At 39.3% G+C, this 21,866-nt stretch overlaps 1 protein-coding gene across 2 annotated transcripts in view; it reads right to left on the bottom strand.

Moving 5' to 3' along the window:
* The window catches only part of LOC137502393 (gastrula zinc finger protein XlCGF7.1-like), a 65,861-nt gene extending 47,650 nt beyond the window's left edge, over window positions 1–18,211 (bottom strand). The window contains exons 1-2 of one of the 2 annotated variants that reach the window (XM_068229454.1): window positions 17,826–18,211; window positions 9,319–9,444 (exon numbers count right to left, since the gene is read on the bottom strand). In XM_068229454.1, coding sequence (XP_068085555.1) covers window positions 9,319–9,384 — 66 coding nt within the window. In that variant the 5' untranslated portion in view covers window positions 9,385–9,444; window positions 17,826–18,211. Of the gene's footprint in view, window positions 1–9,318; window positions 9,445–14,226; window positions 14,600–17,825 lie in introns of those variants that run through there. The other variant, XM_068229453.1, reaches the window with a different exon arrangement.
* Between the last annotated feature and the right edge of the window lie 3,655 nt (window positions 18,212–21,866).

Raw genomic sequence — 21,866 nt, 5'->3', positions numbered from 1 at the left:
GCTAAGAAGGTGGATGCCGATTTTGGAACTCTATCTGAAAACAGAATAAAAGATGCCGTGGTATTTGAGGTGACAGGTGTAGACCTTGCTGGACTCGTGATAAAGTAAAAAGGAAGGGACGAATTACGCTCTTTACATTTGCTGTGTATAGAGCAGTGCACTTGGAACGGGTCAGCAATTTCATAACGAATGGATTTTTACTGAGTTTTCGACGGTTCATCACTCCATAAGAAAGACCAAAAGTGTCTAGAAGAGCAATGGAACAAATTTCACTGGTACAATAATTTGTTTTGAACTGTTGACTAAAACCACACAGAAAGAGAGTCCACAATGCAGCAAATACAGTAGAGGATTAACCCTCCCACAGCAGGCTGATGGGGTGGTTGGTGGCAAAGTCTGATTCAGATAGTAAAGAGAAATTTGAGGTATGTCCTCGGGAGAGCTTCACTGTGTTGCATAGAGATGACGATACTACTGTGCGAGTGCGAAGCCGTCGTTAATTCCCGTCCTCTTACCTACTTGCCTGAGAAGCCTGAAGATCTCAACCGACATTCACCTTCCAAGTATTCAGCATGGGAATACTAGATTTAGTTCAACTGGATTCTGTGAACTTCTCAAGGAGATTTTGATTTCTACTGCAGTTGCAACAAGATTTTGAGAAGAGTACCTAAGTCAGTTGATCCAGAACAGAATAAGAGGTCTATAAACACTGGAGAAGGGGATGTGGTGCTGGTTGCAGCTGATGGGAAGAACTGGATCGAATGGCCATTAACACGGGTGCTGGAAGTGTATCATGGGAAAGAGTTGGAAGATTTGTGAGGTTGAAAACATTGTCAGGTGAGGTTACTAGTCCACATCAGTGAGTTCTGAAACTGTGAAGGAGGATGCTGACAACTGCCCCAGTAGCCTTCACTCTCATTAACAGTCTGACTCATCACTCCTCAAAGTGGTATTATGACAGCACGTCTACTGTTTCATGTGAATACAAAAACTGATTAATTCTGAGTGATTTACAATAAATGTGAAGTTCCTCTCAGGTAGAAAGGCAGTTTCTCACAGGCAATGTGCTTTCGGAATTAAGACTGTACGGCATTCTGAAAAGATTTCAAATAAGGTTGGCCACGTATATTTTTTTTGGGAGAGTAAAATCCCTGTTTCAGCTTCAATTAATTCCTCAGTCAATTCATTGATGCTGAAATGATATTGAACCTAAAAACTATCCATGGATAAGAGGATTCTAAATGTGGGTTCAAATACATCCAGTAGCTTTTCAGTTACAAGAACTCAAACAACAACAAAAAGAAAGGTGTACCGAGCTCGATAGCTGCAGTCACTTAATTGCGGCCAGTATCCAGTATTCGGGAGATAGTGGGTTCGAACCCCACTGTCGGCAGCCCTGAAAATGGTTTTCCGTGGTTTCCCATTTTCACCAGGCAAATGCTGGGGCTGTACCTTAATTAAGGCCACGGCTGCTTCCTTCCCACTCCTAGCCCTTTCCTGTCCCATCGTCGCCGTAAGACCTATCTGTGTCGGTGCGACGTAAAGCAACTAGCAAAAAAAAAAAAAAAAAAAAAAAGAAAGGTAAGACCCCTAAGCTAAAAATATTTAGGTATCATTATTACATCTGAAATGGATAATTATTATAAGAAAATGCTGCCAAAATAATCAATATATAGATACACAGTTGTTACAATTTTTTTCATACAGATTACATTACTAATATGCGTGGCTTATCAGTCCATGGACTACAATGATGCAGCATTCCATGTCAATTTATCCTGTCCTATCAGCTTCTTCTCTAAGTAGTGCAGTGTTTTCCCACAAATTTTGCCAGCCGGGTATCAGGAATGAGTGGCTAAGTGGGGAATACTACGCACTAAAATGGATATGAAAAAATTTCAATTTACTCCCCTCATGACATTTGTATTAACAGACGGGTAACAGTAACTGCAAAATTGAACTATTTTTGAATGTTTACACTGAATAAGACAACAGAGGATTTTGAACTTCTAGTGTTCTACTGCTCATTCATAATCATTCAATACCGGGGAATACTATTCCATTGCTGTGGAGTGCCATACGGGTTTGTGACATCATTCGAAACCTCTAAACATTTAAGCTCTGATGTAATCATGCTGAAGATAATGATTGATCATTTAACTCAACAGTTTTACAGTGTGTAATTAGTGCATATCTAGGTTATGTTAGCTGGGCGGTTTGTAAACAGGGCACTACACCCATTAGGAAGTCTTAGGGATAGCACTCTAGTTGAACTAATATTTACTACAATTCTTTTATCACATTAACATCATGGCCTGGCTTATTGCTCTAAACCACTAGACTTGCTCATAAACTAAATTAATGAAATCCTGCAGGAAATTTTTTCTAAAAAGACAACTATAATAATGTTGTTATAACATTCCTTCAGTTGTGGTGGATTTCATCGAACATTAATAAAGCTGGCCCCGCAGTGTAGGGGGCAATGCGCTCCCTGTCAACCGGCGGCCCCAGGTTTGATTCCTGGTTGGGTCAGGGTTTTTTTAATTGTATATGATTAATATCCCTAGCCTAGGGACTGGGTGTTTGTGTCATCCTTAATGTTCCTTTCCTGTCATTCAACACTCTACTCTTCCTCCATTCAATTACACGCAGGTTCATATTCGATGGTGCAAGTAGCGGCAAAATATCTTTATAGGTTGACGCACTGAACAAACAGCATTTTAAAAAATAATAAGTAAAGCTGTTGCAGTACCTACGGCTAAACAACCAGGTCAGGTGATACCAGTGTTGTAATATCATGGCAGAAAAACAGGTGGTCAACTATTTTGCCATTAACTGGTTTTTAAATACAGTATAAGGTGACTTTTCATTTCAATGGAGTACTTAACCATCTCACTATCTTCTTGAGCCCTGTAAATTCTTCACCCTAACATGGAATAAGTATAGTACTCCCCTAGATGTATCCCTCCGTGCAATCTCAAAAGCAGTGATAGTGGAAAATCCAATTATCAAAGCTGACCATCAATGTTATAAAACCATTTCAATCAGGAGAAAAAATGAGTAAAAATCAATAATGAGCAAGCTCCCCATATAAACGTTAATTTAAATCTGTTCGTGCCAAAGAGGATAATATAGAACTATCAATACTGCATTAATGGACTCAATCCTCTCATGATTTTAGGCGAAAAGGAAGCGACCAGTCACAATCAGTAATTTTATCATGAACAGTAACCTAAAGGTCACTGCAGTAGTCGCTAATGAAAAAAGTCCATAGCTCCAATAGGATCCAGAATCAGCACTAAGTTTCAGGTACTGATACCTCAAATTCATTGGAAATCTTACTGGGGACTTGTAGGTAAGATAAAGGTGCGCATTCTTCAAAAAATAGGGCCTGCTCAGTTAATTTACACTGAAAATAATTAGTGTTATGTAACCAATTGTGAAACTATCCATGGGGAAAAATAATTAATACAAGGTTCCAATGCCAACAACTATCCACTATTTCCAATAACAATGAATGACATCCAGCACATAATATACTACGGGTCTGCCCTGTCAATATATTATCAGTCATATTTCTATAGAATAATTTCCCGACTTGTCAATTTCCCGTATTGACAAGGCGGGAAATTATTCTATAGAAATTTGAATATAAGTCAATACGGACCAACATGGTGAAAATAATCAATATTATCAGTTTCTAATTTTGTAGAATTATTTCACACGAACATGTTTCGGGAGCCCCAACTCACTTCATCTAACATTATTCATCTATGCATAAGACATCATCAATATATACCATTATTTTTAACACATACACACATAATGACCATTTCTTTATAATTTTTGTTGTAATGGAACACTTTAAATCATTTATGAAAATTTCAACTGGTTATCTTATGTTATGTAACACATTAAAACATGTATTAAAATGTCACATTGCTTCCTTAGAAAAATCGATCACTGATAAAATGTTTCTTGCTACTGTTTGTTCTGTTGTAGCCCACTTTTAAGCGTAGACCTATTAAAAAGTGAACTAATATACTACCAAAGTTAATATTTTTTGCCTCGTTATTCTTAGAACACTTTCTAGAATGAACTGGTTTACCATTTAATTATTTGATTCCTTAAGACGTTAACGTGTAATTCATTATATCACGTCAGATGGAATCTTTCTATGTTGGTGTTGGACTGGAATTTCGACAGAGCAGGTCAAACCTCCCGTCATGTCCTTGAATTTGTGGCTATTATTTGCTCTTCTTATTGTAAATTATCAAAGCAGAGGAAGACTACCCGCTCACCATCCTAACACTTATTGATTCTATGTCATGCAAAATAGCTTTAAAACTTTTTGAAACACTAAGATGACAGAAATTGTTTCCACAAGAGGCTAAGATATTTGAGCACCTTTAATACCATCAGGGTGATAAAGGATTTAATATGCCAACTTGAAGCCAGAAGACAAGCCCTCCACAACCTGAACTACTCAGACTGCCATTTTTCCTGACAACAGCTACAAAGCAGACATGCTGTGCCAGATATGACACCTGTAGAGAAACTCTTTTAATGAATGTTTACTGTATGGTGTAGAATATTTTATTTGTATTCCCTTTATCTACCTAAGTAACTACTAGAGGGTAAATTATTATTGTTCTGTGATATCTTGCACCATCCCAAAAATTTTGTGACACGGATTTTGGAACAGGGTGTGTTGGCCCTGTCGATTCTAGAAGCATGTCTTTGCTAATTTTGGATGACGGAATGTTCGCAATTAGTGTCTGCCAATGTTCTGAAATATTGTGAAAACATCGTGACTTGATAAAGACTTTTGATTGGTGGATCTGGGTGGCGATAGGGAAGCTCCTGTACTCTGATTGGTCACTCGGTAATCACAACAAGCTCAGCTTTGCCTTTTTAAGAGAGTGAGGTGAGATTTTGTGGCTTTTCATTCTCTCGTCAGTCCAGCGATCAGATGCATGTCAGCAAATCCTTGCTCTTGAAATGGGCTACCTTGGTGTGAGCACTGTTGGTTTCAGTTCCACCTTAACTTTTACATTTAATGTTCGCTTGTACTTTCACATAGGAGTTTGCCCTACTCACCCAGACTCACCTCCCAATTTCTCAGATGCCTTACAAAGCACGTTTACTTTCATTTTTTATGGTATTTGTATCTTGTGTTTCCTCTTAGCCTCAAAATTGTATGGTAGAAGTAGCATTATGTTAAGATATCTCTAGTTAACCTCTTGACCTAATAGCAAAGCTCTTGGCAAAGTACATCTAATTTGTATTTTGGAAAAGGTGTAACTGGATTGTTTGGATAGATGAAGTTTGTTCGGAATTTTCTTTGTAATGTTTATTTTGGAAAATAATATCTTGAACCAAGGGATCACTGTTGATTTCTCTGGAAACCCACAACCTTCCTATTCCAATGGCCCTGGTGGGTTTCCCAGACCCGCTCCACACTCCTTTATTACAGTCGTCACATTGCCCAACCTGATGTTGTTTCTATTGGTGCAATTCATCTCATGTTTTATGGTGTGCTAAGGTTTTAATGGTGCCATGTAATTTGCTTGGTTTCCCCTTTTTTTAACTGTGTATCTTGTAACCACTGGAAACCAGTTACATATTGTCAGCCGACCAAGTGATTGGTTGCGGACGAAAGAAAAGTGAATGGTGATCGTACCTAACCTAAAACACTTTAAAATTCATAAATCACCTTGAAATTAGTTTCTGCCTGTCAGGATGGCACGTGCTGTTTCCATCTTGTATGGCTAATGCCAACACCACCATCTCATGCTTGAAAAAGATCTTTGCATCATTTGGACGCTGTCAATTTTTACCTCTGTCCAGTTCCAGAATTTCTGTTCTAATCTATCCATTGCTCATGTAACCACTACCCCGTATTACCTGAGGTCAAATTATGCTGAAAGAGTGAATCGTAACCTTCGATCTGCTCTCATCACGTATCACTCCGCTGACCACTCTAAGTGGGATTCATCACTAAATTGGTTGTCGTTTGCCTTTAACACTGCGTCCATGAAAGTCACAAGCAAACTGCTGCTTCCTTAATGTTGGCCTTTACACCAAATTCTCCACTGTCAAATCTGTGGTCAATCAATGATCTTCTGCCTGACGACGCCAGCCCAGAAAAGATCCGAGCTAATTGGCACCATGCGCGAAAAAACTTAAAAGTCTATTACGCTAAAGTTCAGCATAATTAGAACCACGGGCAAAGGCCGCACAATCTGTCTGTGGCTGACCAGGCATTTATTAAAATTCACCCCATCAGTAGTGGTGCAGACCATGTTATCAGTAAGTTGGCCTCCAGGTTTCGAGGTCCCTGCACCATCTTAAAGTTCCTTACCCCGGTGTCATTATTGGTGAGTGACCCCGAAAGGAAAAGGATCAGCAGAGTTCACCTCTCTCAGGTAAAAGTACCTTAGTTGCATAGTGAGGTGTCTATTCCATTGTTCGTGACCATGAAGATTTAGTTGTAAAATATTTGTAAGATTTTTTAGTTGTAAGGTATTTGTAAGATTTTTGGTAAGGTATTTGTAAGATTTTAAATGCTGGCTAGCAACTATTAATTATATCTATACCCTAATCATAAGTGATTTAAGTAACTGAGTCATAAAAATTGTAATTGTTATGTCTAAATCCATTAGGTATCCTCAAGCATTTATCTCCCTTACTGTAATGGGTTTGTATGATAAGTTAGGTAGGTTTTAGTTAAGGTCACTGATTGGAATTTATTCCCCTAACATTTTGGGCTGCAGGTAAACTCCTGTAGTTCTATTTTCTTTCACCCACCTTAATCTTCTCTAAAATGTATGGATACTGCTTGCCCCGGGGCTAGGTGCCCTAATGTCCCTGGTGTGGGAGGGGTCTCTCCATGAAATTCGTTGAGCCACCAGTTGGGTGACTCTATGCTAGTCAGTAAATTAAAGAAAGAACACTAACCCTCCTTTGAAAACAGTTTTGTCTCCAAGATCATCTAGTCCAGCAGGGTAGCTTTGCCTGGAGTATTCCTCTATCTGCTGCATATTGGTTTATGTTGCAGTGGCTGCAGGGACCGATTTTGCCTCACGGCAAAATAACGTAACAAGTTGAGAGGTACAGTGTATACTTGGGCGCTACCATCCGGCACCACTATCCAGTGGGCAAGTGTCCCGATTGAGGCAGTCTGGTTATACTGCACCTCACCCCTCTGCCCATTGCAAGTTGGTTCAAGATACGGCTGGGCTGCACTGCACTCACCTAGCGACCTGGTTTGGACTGAACTTGAATGGAGGCTGTTTGCAAACGGCCGTGTCGGCAGCCACATCATCAGCAATAACCTGTGGTCTAGTTGCGCAACTCCGATCCTATGATTTGTGTGAAAACTGATGAAAGATCTACTTATTCCAAAATTTTGCTAAGAAGGATGCCTTCTTACAAGAAAGTGAATGGGCTCTGGATTACTGACATTTGGTGGAAGGAATGAGTGTACAACCTTTTCTGTAGACAGAGTAAAAATGGTCGAAGCAATTTTGGAATGTTGGAAATGCATTTCTGCATTGTAGTAGGCTTATCACATTTTGACATTTATGTTGTGTTTATATGTAATCCTTAAAATACTGCAAGTTACTGAATGGACTCTTCGTGTAGTGACAGTTTGATTCTTTATTGGAAGTTCACCTTGAAGAAATTCATGTTTGTCAGTAAGGTGACCGTCGAATCGATTTTCGTGGGGAGGAAAGATGAGACTTGTGGAGAATGTCTTTTAATGAATGTTTACTGTAAGATGTAAAATGTTGTAGTAGAATATATTTGTATTCCCTTTATCTACCTAAGTAACCACTAAGGGTAAATTATTATTGTTCTGTGATATCTTGTAACGTCCCGGAAATTTTGTGATGCGGACATTTGGAACAGGGTGTGTTGGCCCCTGTCAATTCTACATGCATGTCTTTGCTAATTCTGGAGGACGGAATGTTCGCAATTAGTGTCTGCCAAAGTTCTGGAATATTGTGAAAATATTGTGACTTGATAAAGAGTTTTGATCGTTGGATCTGGGTGACAATAGGGAAGCTCCTGTGCTCTGGTAGGTCACTCGGTAATCACACCGGGGCCAGCTTTGCCTTTTTAAGAGAGTGAGGTGAGATTTCGTGGCTTTTTGTTCTCTCGTCAGTCCAGTGATCAGATGCATGTCGGCGAATCCTTGCTCCTGAAATGGGCTATCCTGGTGTAAGCACTGTTGGTTTCAGTTCCACCTTAACTTTTACATTTAATGTTCGCTTGTACTTTCACATAAGAGTTTGCCCTACTCACCCAGACTCACCACCCAATTTCTCAGATGCCTTACAAAGCACGTTTCTGTTCATTTAATATGGTATTTGTATCTTGTGTTTCCTCCTAGCCTCAAAATTGTATGGTAGAAGTTGCATTATGTTAAGATATCTCTAGTTAATCTCTTGACCTAATAGCAAAGCTCTTGGCATAGTACATCTAATTTGTATTTTGGAGATGGTGTAACTGGATTGTTTGGATAGACGAAGTTTGTTCGGAATTTTCTTTGTAATTTTTATTTTGGAAAATAATACCTTGAACCAAGGGATCATGGTTGATTTTTCTGGAAACCCGCAACCTTCATATTCCAATGGCCCTCGTCGGTTTTACAGATCCGCTCCATACTCCTTTATTATAGTCGTCACGTTGCCCAACCTGATGTTTCTATTGGCACAGTTCATCTGATGTTTTATGGTGTGCTAAGGTTTTAAAGGTGCTGTGTAATTTGTTTTGTTTCCCCTTTTCTTAACTGTGCATCGTGTAACCACTGGAAACCGGCTACAAAATAAAAGGTGCATACCTGTAAATTCTGCATTTGTGTAATCATAACAAATATACTTAGTCAATTTGAGATGAGTATAGGAATATATATTGCCTTAAGAATAGACACTGAGCTCAATAGCTGCAGTCGCTTAAGTGCAGCCAGTATCCAGTATTCGGGATATAGTAGGTTCGAACCCCACTGTCGGCAGCCCTGAATATGGTTTTCGGTGGTTTCCCATTTTCACACCAGGCAAATGCTGGGGCTGTACCTTAATTAAGGCCATGGCCGCTTCCTTCCCACTCCTAGCCCTTTCCTGTCCCATCGTTGCCATAAGACCTATTGTGTCGGTGCGACGTAAAGCAACTAGCAAAATAAAAAATAGACAGGAAGATACTCATATATCTCCTGAACATCAGATAAAAGTAGAGTTATATAACCCATCAAACTCAGATAACTGGTAAGGGTTTAATTGTAAACATTATAAAGTCACCTGGAATGATACTTACGCATGAAGTATTTGATGTTTCCTCAAAGCTGAGTGGTTCCTCTTTGATCTTTACTTCCAAGTCCATTTTAAATAGTGTACAGGTATAGACGGTTTTGGGATGTAGATTACTTCCACAGACCTTGCACTGAAACATGAGCAACAAGCACTATTATTGCTGTTTTGTAGTCAAGTCTGTAGTTTTAGCTGATTGTTGATATTGTGCTCATAGCCACAGGACCTCCAGTTTTACCTGGAAACTGAACTTCACGGATAAACATTTTCACTGAAAGAATATCCCACACCCACAGAATGGGATTAATTTGCACATCACTTGTGAGAAGCCTGTGACTTACATGTCGCCCACTACACTGGGAGTCTAATGACTCACACTGACTCAGATAGTACTTATGGCATTATGGCTAGGAGTTGGAAGCAAATGACTGTCGCCTTGAGTGAGGTAGAGTACCAGCATTTCTTTGGTGTAAAAATGGGAAAACACAGAAAACTGTCTCTAGGCCTGTGACTTCCTTCCCAATCCTAGCCCTTTTCTACCCCATCATTACCATAAGTCCTATCTGTGTCAGTGTAATGTAAAGCCATTTGTAACAAAAAAAAATAATTCTACAACCAAACCTTCGAAACTATTCATTTCATGCTCAACTAGCGGGGCAAATGATCCGCTTTTAGGCACTGTGAAGACACAATCCCCGCACCCTGTCCCTCTGCTAGCTCCACTGATCGTGTACATTTTGTACTGCTCAATATAAACCTCACTCTCTTTACACTAGAGTCCAGCAGTGATTCAGATACAATATAAAATTTGAAAGTCACTATTAGGAATGTTCTGATATAGTGCATTCAGTTTTGTTTTCAATCCACAAACTTTCAGATGGTAAGTGGTGAGCGCAGTCTTATTCATAACACTTACAAATTACATAAATCATCCTGGACATGACATGACAATTGTGGGTAAGGCCTGTGCCTTATGTATTTTAATAAGCCAGTTTCTTACACAGATATAGCCATAGTTCCTCTCTCGACGCACAGTACTCACCTGGGCTAGCAGCCCCTTTAAGAGCTAGCATATAATATGTTGAATTCAGTAGCAGTTTAGCCAGATTCCTTATTGATCAAACAAATTATTTGATAATGGATAGCCAGGAACTCATTCGCAACTTCCAAAACGTTGCAACCATTACTGATTAATATATAAGTAATAAAAATAACAACGTAAACGTTTCCACCTTTTCAATACTAAAATATATTCACAAAATTATAAATTACACGGTACTAGTTTTGACCCCTAGATTACGTTGTTATTATTATTACTTATATATTATTCTCAGTTCAATACGGACCAAAAACATGAAATTCATAACCATTACTGATTATGCTACAATATATACTGTATGTCCATTATAACAAATATTTTTGAACCGGCTACGAACTCCTTTGTTACAACGAACAGTTCTGAACTGGCTATAAACTACTTCGTTACTACAAACAGTTCCAAACTGGCTATGAACTCCTTGAAAATTATTTTAATGAGCATACATGGATCACAATGCTTCCACAACTGATCGTTAATAATGGTTTGTTGGAATTGGTAAACTGCATTTGTGAACCATATCAACGCCATCTACAAATTGTTACAAAACGTTAAACAATGGATGATGGAAGACCTCACTATTCCAGTGGGAAGTACTGCATGTAGTCGCACCATTTACTGCTCAAATCAAATGTGCATGCATACAACATGCAGTCCCTGGTATTGAACGCGCACTGCTGGCATGGGCTCTGAAATGGCTCTGAATGTAGTTAGAACAGCATGAATTCAGAACTGACAGTTCAGAAGAAGTTCTGAATTTCTGTTCTAACAGCATGTACACTGGCAACAAAAAGTATTGACACAGGCACCTTTTCACATAAATACTAGGAACATTATGTGTATACCATTATCACTTACTCAATAAAAAATAATTTGTATACTACACTATTTTCAAAACACAACAAACACATGTAATATATTAAATTAGGGTTTTCTCCTGCTCAAAAAAGGATTGGCACACTGTTGGTCGTTTGTTACTGAGCTTTACAGACAGAACCGTGTGTACCAGATTTGTTCAATCAGAGTTGACAAACAGTTCTGTCGCTTGCCTGACGCCAGTGTATGTGTCATTTACTTGTCACGATGAATCCGAAGGCGAAGGAGAATTCCATGTCATTCCGCACCAAGGTGGTATTCTTGCATTTGCAGGGTAAAAGTTACCGTGAAATTGGTTAAGAACTTTCTGTTACTTATTCAACAGTGCGGGCAATCATCAAGAAGTTCCAAGAGACTGGTACAACAGACAATAAACGCAAATATGGACATCCAAGAGTTCTTACATATAGGGAGCATCGAAGCATAGTTCGTCTTGCACTAAAAGAGTTCTTTAAAATGCAGGGTTGATTGTATCGGACATCCAGTCAACATACAACACAACAGATCGTCCTCAAACTATTACGAATGTTTTGATGCAGCTGATATTCATGGGTGATCTCCTAGAAAGAAACCATTTATTTTGGAAGTTAACCGAAGAAAACACTTTCAGTTCACCAAAAATTGTCAATAAATCAATTGAATTTTGAAATTCTGTGATATTTTCTGACGAGTCCAAGTTTGACTTGTTTGGATCTGATGGAAATGTACAAGTGTGGTGCAAACCAAATACAGAGCTCCAATCACTACATACCGTACCTACAGTGAAACATGGGGGAGAGAGCATAGTGGTTTGGGGATGCATGGGAACTTCCAGTGTTGGTGACTTGGCAATTATTGAAGATGTCATCGATCATCATAAATATACCGATGTGTTGCGAGGTCACTTATGTAGCAGTGCACAGAAACTGGGTCTTGATGGCATCTTTTACTTTCAACAAGACAACGACCAGAAACGTACGACTCTGCGAACGCGGCAGTGGTTAATATATAATGCACCAAGAATAGTTTTCACTTGACACAAAGCACTGATCTTAACCCAACAGAGCATCTTTGGAATTACTTGGAGACAAAAGTTTGAAAATGTTGTTCTGCAGGGAAGCGCGAATTTCAGACGGTGTTGTAGGAGGAATGGTCAAAGATCTCAGGAGAGATAACTCGCAACATGGTTCCCTCCATGCCAAGACGTCTACAAAATGTCATCAGTGCCAATGGTGGTATAAGTCCAGGATCCGCCGGCACGGGCGAGCACGGGCTCCGCGGCTGCTGCTCGTGCGTCTATATGACGTCATGTATGACGTGTTTAGCGAGTTGATGTTTGCAAACATGGCGGATAATTCGAAGGAACGTGTAGCAGCCGCTAAATGTATGAATTAATGGTCTGGTATATTTAGCTGTTTGAGACTGCATAACACAATTCACAGCCACTAGATTGGGTTAAAAATTGACTAGTTGGATAGTGAAATAGATATTAACGGCGCGATATAATGGGGCTGACTTGATTTCGCGAAAACTTTACGAATATTAAGTACGTCCGGCAAGTAGGAAATGCACTGATCTGGTTTGGTTAAGTCCGGCTAGTGGCAAAACCATTGGTCTAGAGACAAGCAAAAGGGGGTCGGTGGGCATAAGCCCCCATGTTAGGGCCGCGAAGCGGCCAACAGCCTCTAGCATCCTTTACGAAAGCAATTGTGATTCACCGAAAACCACTTTTATTTGCTAGTTGCTTTACTTCGCACTGACACAGATAGGAGGGAATGGGAAGGCAGTGGCCGTGGCCTTGATTAAGGTACAGTCCCAGCATTTGCCCGGTATGAAAATGGGGAACCACGGAAAACCATCTTCAGGGCTGCCAACAGCGTTACTAATTTAGCGCGGTGATCCACCGAAAACCACTGACAGTGACAGGTTAGGTTGTGATCCACCGAAAACCACTGGTAGTGACACGTTAGGTTAGGTTTGGTTAGGTGCGACAGCATTACTAATTTAGCACGGTGATCCACCGAAATCCACTGATAGTGACAGGTTAGGTTGTGATCCACCGAAAACCACTGATATTGACAGGTTAGGTTGTGATCCACCAAAAACCACTGGTAGTGACACGTTAGGTTAGGTTTGGTTAGGTGCGACAGCATTACTAATTTAGCGGGGTGATCCGCCGAAATCCACTGATTGTGACAGATTAGGTTGTGATCCACCGAAAACCACTGATAGTGACAGGTTAGGTTGCAATCCACCGAAAACCACTGATAGTGACAGGTTAGGTTGTGATCAACCGAAAACCACTGGTAGTGACACGTTAAGTTAGGTTTGGTTAGGTGCGACAGCATTACTAATTTAGCGGGGTGATCCACCAAAAACCACTAATAGTGACAGGTTAGGTTGTGATACACCAAAAACCACTGATAGTGACAGGTTAGGTTGTGATCCACCGAAAACCAAAGCTAGTGACAGGTTAGGTTAGGTTTGGTTAGGTGCGACAGCATTACTAATTTAGCGGGGTGATCCACCGAAAACCACTGATAGTGTCAGGTTAGGTTGTGATCCACCGAAAACCAAAACTGGTGACACGTTAGGTTAGGTTTGGTTAGGTGCGACAGCATTACTAATTTAGCGGGGTGATCCACCGAAAACCACTGATAGTGACACGTTAGGTTAGGTTAGGTGCGACAGCATTACTAATTTAGCGGGGTGATCCACCGAAAACCACTGGTAGTGTCAGGTTAGGTTGTGATCAACCGAAAACCACTGATAGTGACAGGTTAGGTTGTGATCCACCGAAAACCACTGGTAGTGACACGTTAGGTTAGGTGCGACAGCATTGCTAATTGAGCGACTGTTGTTGGAAGTACACTTTTGGTGATGACATCACGAATAGGAAAGCAACACTATACACATGAGTATATTGCAACCACTGAGACAGGACATGAAATTATGGGTACTCACCAAAAGTTGGCACAGGAGTAGACAGAAGATGGACTTCTTGTGTTTACGTAGATGTACTCCCTCTTAAAATAATTACTAGTATGGATGCAGCACTGAACGGGAGTTATAATTGTTTTGGCTAGTTCTACTTCGTCTTAAAACAATCATCACGACTATCACAGAACTGAACACACGACTCGACTGTTTATCTCTAGTTATACTTCCTCTTAAAACTATAATCACGACTATGACAGAGCTGGACACACAACTCGATTGTTTTCGTCTAGTTGTAGGCCTACTTCCTCTTAAGATAGCAATCAAGACTATAACATAGCTGGACACACGACTGGTTTGTTTTCGTCTACTTGTACTCCCTCTTCAAACAATAATCACACTGCTGGTAATGAAATGTAATAGACAAGAAAAATGTTCCACCGATCAATACATTTATTGTGGATGAATTATTACACTAGTACCGGTTTCGACCTATCTTGGCCATCATCAGCTAGTACACAAATTTACAGTCATAGGACAAAATTACAAAGATGTTAGGTAAAGGCATCCGGATGTCTGATAAAAAATGGAAGTAAAATATTGCAGTATGTTGCGTTAAAATAGGTCTGATTAAAAGTGGTGATGGTTAGAATAAACTAAAACCTATTGATTAAGCATAGACATGAGTATATAAACACATTAAAATATATATGCCAAATCATAAGACACTAAAAAATATATAGCACATTAAACACATTAAAACATGGTATATTCTAAAAACGTCTATTAAGATTTGAGTTCATGTTGCGTTGCATTCATTCTTCAATCCTCTTGTAGTTCTTGTGTTGATTAAGTTGAATATCGAGAATGTTCTATGGCTGATATACTTTGTATTGGTATGTTATAAGAACTCTTGTCAGTAAAATTTGAAAATTAAGTTGATGTAGCAAGATAGGGTTTAATATCAGAGTAGTTGGTGGTGACACTTCTCTCGTCTATGCACGTTATATGGTTTTTATCTGTAAAGAAAAACTAATATGAGTATTGCGTATGTATGAAGGAATGCCTGGATGTATGTGTGAAATGAAAAGAGCACTTACTGTTGTTGCTGTGGAGGTTGTGTACCGATATGTTTGGATATTTGTTGTGTTCTGCTGCGAGTACGTCTGGGGCTCATGTGAGCTGTGTGGATGGATGTTGGTGGAGGGGATGGAGGAGTGGCTATTGTGAAGGTAGGAGCGGGGTTAGGTTTGTGATTCGTCGGTTTGTTATGACGTGTGTTTACTAATTTGAGATAGTCGTTTTTTATTGCAGGAATGACTTTGTCAAAAATAATACTGGTTTTCTCTGCAATGTCGTTAATGTTATGATTGGGGTTAGCGTATTGATCCAAAGAAATATAGAAATCTTCGGTTATGTTGAGCAGGGGGCCCTTAGAGTTTATGTTTAATATCATCATGTCATTATTGATGTCTGTGAAGTTGTGCTTAGATTCTTCTACATGTTGGCCTATTGATGAGAAATTGTTGTGCTTTACTGCATTCACAGACATCAATAATGACATGATGATATTAAACATAAACTCTAAGGGCCCCCTGCTCAACATAACCGAAGATTTCTATATTTCTTTGGATCAATACGCTAACCCCAATCATAACATTAACGACATTACAGAGAAAACCAGTATTATTTTTGACAAAGTCATTCCTGCAATAAAAAACGACTATCTCAAATTAGTAAACACACGTCATAACAAACCGACGAATCACAAACCTAACCCCGCCCCTACCTTCACAATAGCCACTCCTCCATCCCCTCCACCAACATCCATCCACACAGCTCACATGAGCCCCAGACGTACTCGCAGCAGAACACAACAAATATCCAAACATATCGGTACACAACCTCCACAGCAACAACAGTAAGTACTCTTTTCATTTCACACATACATCCAGGCATTCCTTCATACACACGCAATACTCATATTAGTTTTTCTTTACAGATAAAAACCATATAACGTGCATAGACGAGAGAAGTGTCACCACCAACTACTCTGATATTAAACCCTATCTTGCTACATCAACTTAATTTTCAAATTTTACTGACAAGAGTTCTTATAACATACCAATACAAAGTATATCAGCCATAGAACATTCTCGATATTCAACTTAATCAACACAAGAACTAAAAGAGGATTGAAGAATGAATGCAACGCAACATGAACTCAAATCTTAATAGACGTTTTTAGAATATACCATGTTTTAATGTGTTTAATGTGCTATATATTTTTTAGTGTCTTATGATTTGGCATATATATTTTAATGTGTTTATATACTCATGTCTATGCTTAATCAATAGGTTTTAGTTTATTCTAACCATCACCACTTTTAATCAGACCTATTTTAACGCAACATACCGCAATATTTTACTTCCATTTTTTATCAGACATCCGGATGCCTTTACCTAACATCTTTGTAATTTTGTCCTATGACTGTAAATTTGTGTACTAGCTGATGATGGCCAAGATAGGTCGAAACCGGTACTAGTGTAATAATTCATCCACAATAAATGTATTGATCGGTGGAACATTTTTCTTGTCTATTACATTGAATCCAATCAATAGGGAATATGAAACTTATAAATAATAAAGCTGGTAATGAAACTCGTTATTTGAGTTTGATGTATTTTTGTTCCTCGTAAAAGTTAAGTTGGCGACAGTTCAGAGAGAGACGACAGAGTCATCTTTTGGGGTAAATATTAATTACATTGCAATGCCATCTCTATTACTGGTAATGTACTACATGTATCTATATATACATCGTTTACGCTTCAAATTATCAAGTAACATGTTAGCTGAGTGGATAAGCTGATGGACTACGGAGTTGAAGATCGCTGGTTCAAGACGGCCTGCCGCCAGGAATTGATAACAGGTAAGTTAAATTAGATTAGTATGCGAATATATAAGTGAAATAATTACGTATAAAATTAGGTTAAATGGATGCCGGTGGAATACAGGCGGGGGCTGAAAAAAAGTGAAGGGAGAGGAAATACAAGTTGAAAGTTCTTCAGTATCTTTTAAGTTCTCCCCACCCGAAACCCCTCCTACCCAGGAGGTCCCGTAAGTATGTCGTCATAGCTGTGCCGGCGAATTCTGGCCTTGTTCCCCAATGGTATCCACACAGGCAACTAGACATGGGTTACGTGAATTACAGAGACTTTAATTTCATTCGTGTATAGGTGTGTCAATACTTTTTGATGTGTAGAGCAACTGATTTTGTTTTGTAAACATTTATTTTGGTTGTGAGAAACCAATTATTCTCGAAGAACATTATATTTAATACTGTACATTTCAATAAATATATCGGTGCCTTAGCATCACCTTTATTTGTGTGGAATTTGTATATAATGGTAAGTATGCCAATACTTTTTGGTGCAAGTGTATACTACTGCGCATGAGCAGGCTATTTAGAATCAATTCGGTACCATGTTTGAAAAAAGTGCATGTATTATCACTAAGAATGGTAGCTGAGTTATATTTAATGTAGACAGCTTACAGTAGGCTGGAAAACAGAATTATCTGCCGCTGATCTTTAATGTTTAAATACGAACTGAACAATAAAGCTTACCTTATTTCCTATCACGTAAAGTACGATATTAATTTCCTTATGAAGATGTACAAGATTGAGACTCCTTTCGACACGGTGTAAAACGTAAGGAACTGCAATTACCTGATGTAGATAATCTTAAGAGAAACAGTACAATTCACAGAATAAACCTGCACAAGCTACCGCAATATGTCAGAGATGCACAGTACAAAACAAAATAACTCCTGCATTAAATAACGACAAGGTAACCACTACGAAAGTAAACCGGAAATAGCGAATAGGGCTCCTCACAATTTTATAACCAGTGCGTCGTTCCTCGATCGTATACATTCACACCCGGTATAATTCCCTTATCTCCAGGTAACTACTGCACATGAATAGAAGTCAAAAGTCATCTGGGGCAACCACTATCAACCATTACACTCAGACCACAAGACAGAAAATACAACAAACGTCTCGGTATAATGTTCCGTTCGTGAAGTTGGTATGGGCTCGTTATTTCACCCAGACACAATACTGTATTATATTTGTACTAGTTCTACACACGCACACAATTGCAATAAAGTAGTACACCAATGTAGTTGACAATGGTTTCTGAGTACGAAGTACTTGAAGATTGAGGGAAGTAGACCATGCAGCAAACTCACAAAATGGGTTCAAAGCACTTGAAGTAGTTCAGGAAAAGACATATAACCTAGACAATTAAGGGTGAGGAAATACGTATACAAGACTAGGAGATATAGGAAAAGCACAGGGACACAAGGTATACTAATCTTCACGCTAGAGTGGCCGTCTCAGCGACTTCTACAAAACATACACACCGGGCCAACATATAAGGGACAAGCAGGAGAGGGCAGGGGAACGACGGAGGGGTGGATATATGTGAGAGTGTAGGACTTTGGACAGATGGAAAGAAATATCTGAGCAACGTATATGGGGAATGTAGGGAGGGCAAAGTGTCAGTGAAATCGTAAACAAAAGATGAAGAGGGGCGACAATGTGTTGATATGAAGATCAATGAAAATGTACATGCGATCGGTGGAGGAGGAGATGAGAATAAACGGTAGCTATGTGTCTTGGTTGAAGAGGAGGCGTTAGGGAGGGCAGGAGGCAAATGAGAATATGATGAAATATGTAAGTAGTGTCAATGTATTGTGGGAAAGTGGGGTTAGAGTTGTAAATTAGAGTGATCTAAGAACTGATTTAAGATACGTATGATTGTGGGAGAGGGCTTGTAGACAAGACATGCAATTGACGAGGGGAGTGGATAATTGTATTGTATTAAGTTGGAGTACAGGCATCGGCGTGGAGAGTCGTACAATGGGCATTGAAAAAAGAGATGATTGATATCAGCATCGGCAGATCCACAATGGCATAGGGGATGCGGTTGTAAGCGAAAGCGAAATTTATAGAGAGGTGTAAGGGAATGATTAAAACGAAGACGTATGATATTGATGATATGACGACGAGTGTAGGTGGCAACGTCTCGGTATAACACTGTGATAATCTTGTCTTGTCTTGTCTTGCGGATATTTATTTGGGATTCAAAAGACTTTTTCCCAGTCACAAGATCATTAATATGTTACACTTATATCACAAAAACACACGTTTACAACACGAATGTCCAATTTTAGCATGATCACACGAAGATAGGTGCACTTAAGGAAGTAAGATTATATCGGGTATGAGGAGGGTTATGGAGGTAGTACATTCGGGACTGAGCAAAGACACAAAGAACTTAGTAAGCTGGAATAGGAGTAACGTGTGACGCTGTACGAGATCGAAAAATAATAAGAACCTTGAAACAGTATCTACTCACCAGGGACATTGAGAAGTGCCACCTCATAAACATGTCGGAACAAAACCAACTGCAAAACTAAATCGTGATTACAATTTTATGCGAGTGTTATCAAGGTACTCATTTAAAATAGTAATGATCGTAGGCGAAGGTTGGTGCAACAAAACTGAAAGTCGTGTAGGGAAAGATACTTGAACTTTAAGTAATTTCTGCATCAAAATGGTCTGGTGATGTGCATATTGGGGGCAATGAAAAAACAGGTGGTCACTATCGCACTCAGATTCTCCACAGGAACAAGTTGGGTCGTTCGTAATGTGAAATCGAGTTAAATATACTGGGGTTAAGGCATGATTAAATCGTAGTCGGATGATATTAGTAATGTGACGTCGTGTATACGTACCAGTTGCAAACCACGGTAGTGTGGGAATACTCGGTTGAAGTTGGTAGTAATATTGTCCTTTCGTACGAGCAGATAATCGCCATTGTGTGCACCATGTGTGTTGAGCTGCAGCTTTGATATTTGGAAAGAAATCGGGAATCGGAATTTTGATTTGTACTATATTCGCGGTATCTGCACTAGCGTCTTTCGCTGCTATATCGGCCATATCGTTGTCTACGTGCCGATTATGCCCTTTAATCCATATTAGCGTTATAACAAAACCGGATGTTTCAAGTCGAAATAGGAGAGACTTGACTTCGTAGACATATGAATTTGTATGAGGGGCGAGTGAATGCAGAGCTTGTAAAACACTTTGGGAATCGCTGAATATATTTATTTTTTTGGATTGCAACTGTTGAGCATATACAAGGGCTTGGTATATGGCATATAATTCTGCTGTAAAAATCGTTAAATTATTAGGTAACGGATATTTAAAGCTAATGAGTAGTTGGGGGTCGTAAAAAGCTGCTCCGACTCCAGTATTGGATTTTGACCCATCGGTAAATAGGTGGTAATCTGGTGTAGTTATGGGACTTTTAAATTTCTTATGAGCATATAATGTGTGATAAGGTGCAGACATAGATTGGATTGATGCATCAGAAGGGGCAATGATAATAGAAGGACGGAATGTTTGAATATCATAGTGGTATGAATACGTATTAATACGTGGTGTACGAAATATAGTCTCAGTAAGATGATGGATTTCAGCATAAGCCATATATATGGCAGGATACCGATGATTGGGAGGAGGACGCTGTTGATAATATTCATATAATAATTGTAATTTAGGGGCAATAAGGGAGTTCGTTCTACTAATATGTTTAAGTAGGAATTTTTGGGAAAGTTTTATCCTGCGGATGTACAGTGGTTCTTCCGTAGTTTCGACTAATAAAGCGTTAGTTGGTGTTGTGCGGAGGGCACCCACACTGATACGTAGTGCTGAAAATTGGAGACGATCCAACGCTAATAAACTATGTTTAGAGGTTAAATCAATAATATGGGCGCTATAATCAAGTATGGACCGAATGGTTGCATGATATAGCTGTAGTGCTGACAAAGGGTCAGCACCCCATGCACGTTTCGTTACCGTTCGTAAAATGGTGATATAACGATCAGATTTCCTAATCAGGTGTCGTATATGAGGTTGCCATGTGAGTTTTTGATCGAAATATATTCCTAAATATAAGTGTTGTGAAACCAAGGGAATGCTATAGGTATCAAAGTTAATAGGGGTTTTATCAAAGGTCCGTTTATGTGTAAAGATCATTGCTGCACATTTAGGTATAGAAAGGGAAAGTCCATGGGCCGTTAGCCACTGAAAGACTAAACTTAGAACCTGAGATATTTTGTCTCTACAAACGTCAATGTGGGAGTCAGCACAATAAATAACATAATCATCCGCGTAAGCTAGAATACGGGCGTGTGGTAGCACAAGAGATTCGAGCTCTTTTATGTAAAGGGCAAACAAAATTCCACTGAGTATGGATCCCTGTGGTAAACCTTGTGATGTGTAACGGCTATCAATGGTGTGTTGATGAGATTTAATAGTTAACCGGCGGTTAGTAAATAGTTGATTTAAAATAGAAATGAATTGGAAGGGGATTCCAGCACTAAATAATTTCTCCCAGAGGATATGCAGTAATACAGCATCATAGGCACCTTTAATATCCAAAAACACTGCTACGAGAGATTGTTTCCGCCATTTTGCTAGTAAGATGTCGAGTAAAAAAATAATGATAGGGTCTTGTGTACTAATACCCCGTCTAAAGGCAAACTGGTACTTGGGTAATAACGAGTGATGTTCCAATACCCACGCCATGCGTTT

This window comes from Anabrus simplex, chromosome 10 (assembly GCF_040414725.1).
Source record: "Anabrus simplex isolate iqAnaSimp1 chromosome 10, ASM4041472v1, whole genome shotgun sequence".
Lineage (NCBI taxonomy): Eukaryota > Metazoa > Arthropoda > Insecta > Orthoptera > Tettigoniidae > Anabrus > Anabrus simplex.
The sequence above is the reverse complement of the archived record's forward strand: the minus strand, read 5'-3'. Positions and strand labels throughout refer to the sequence as shown.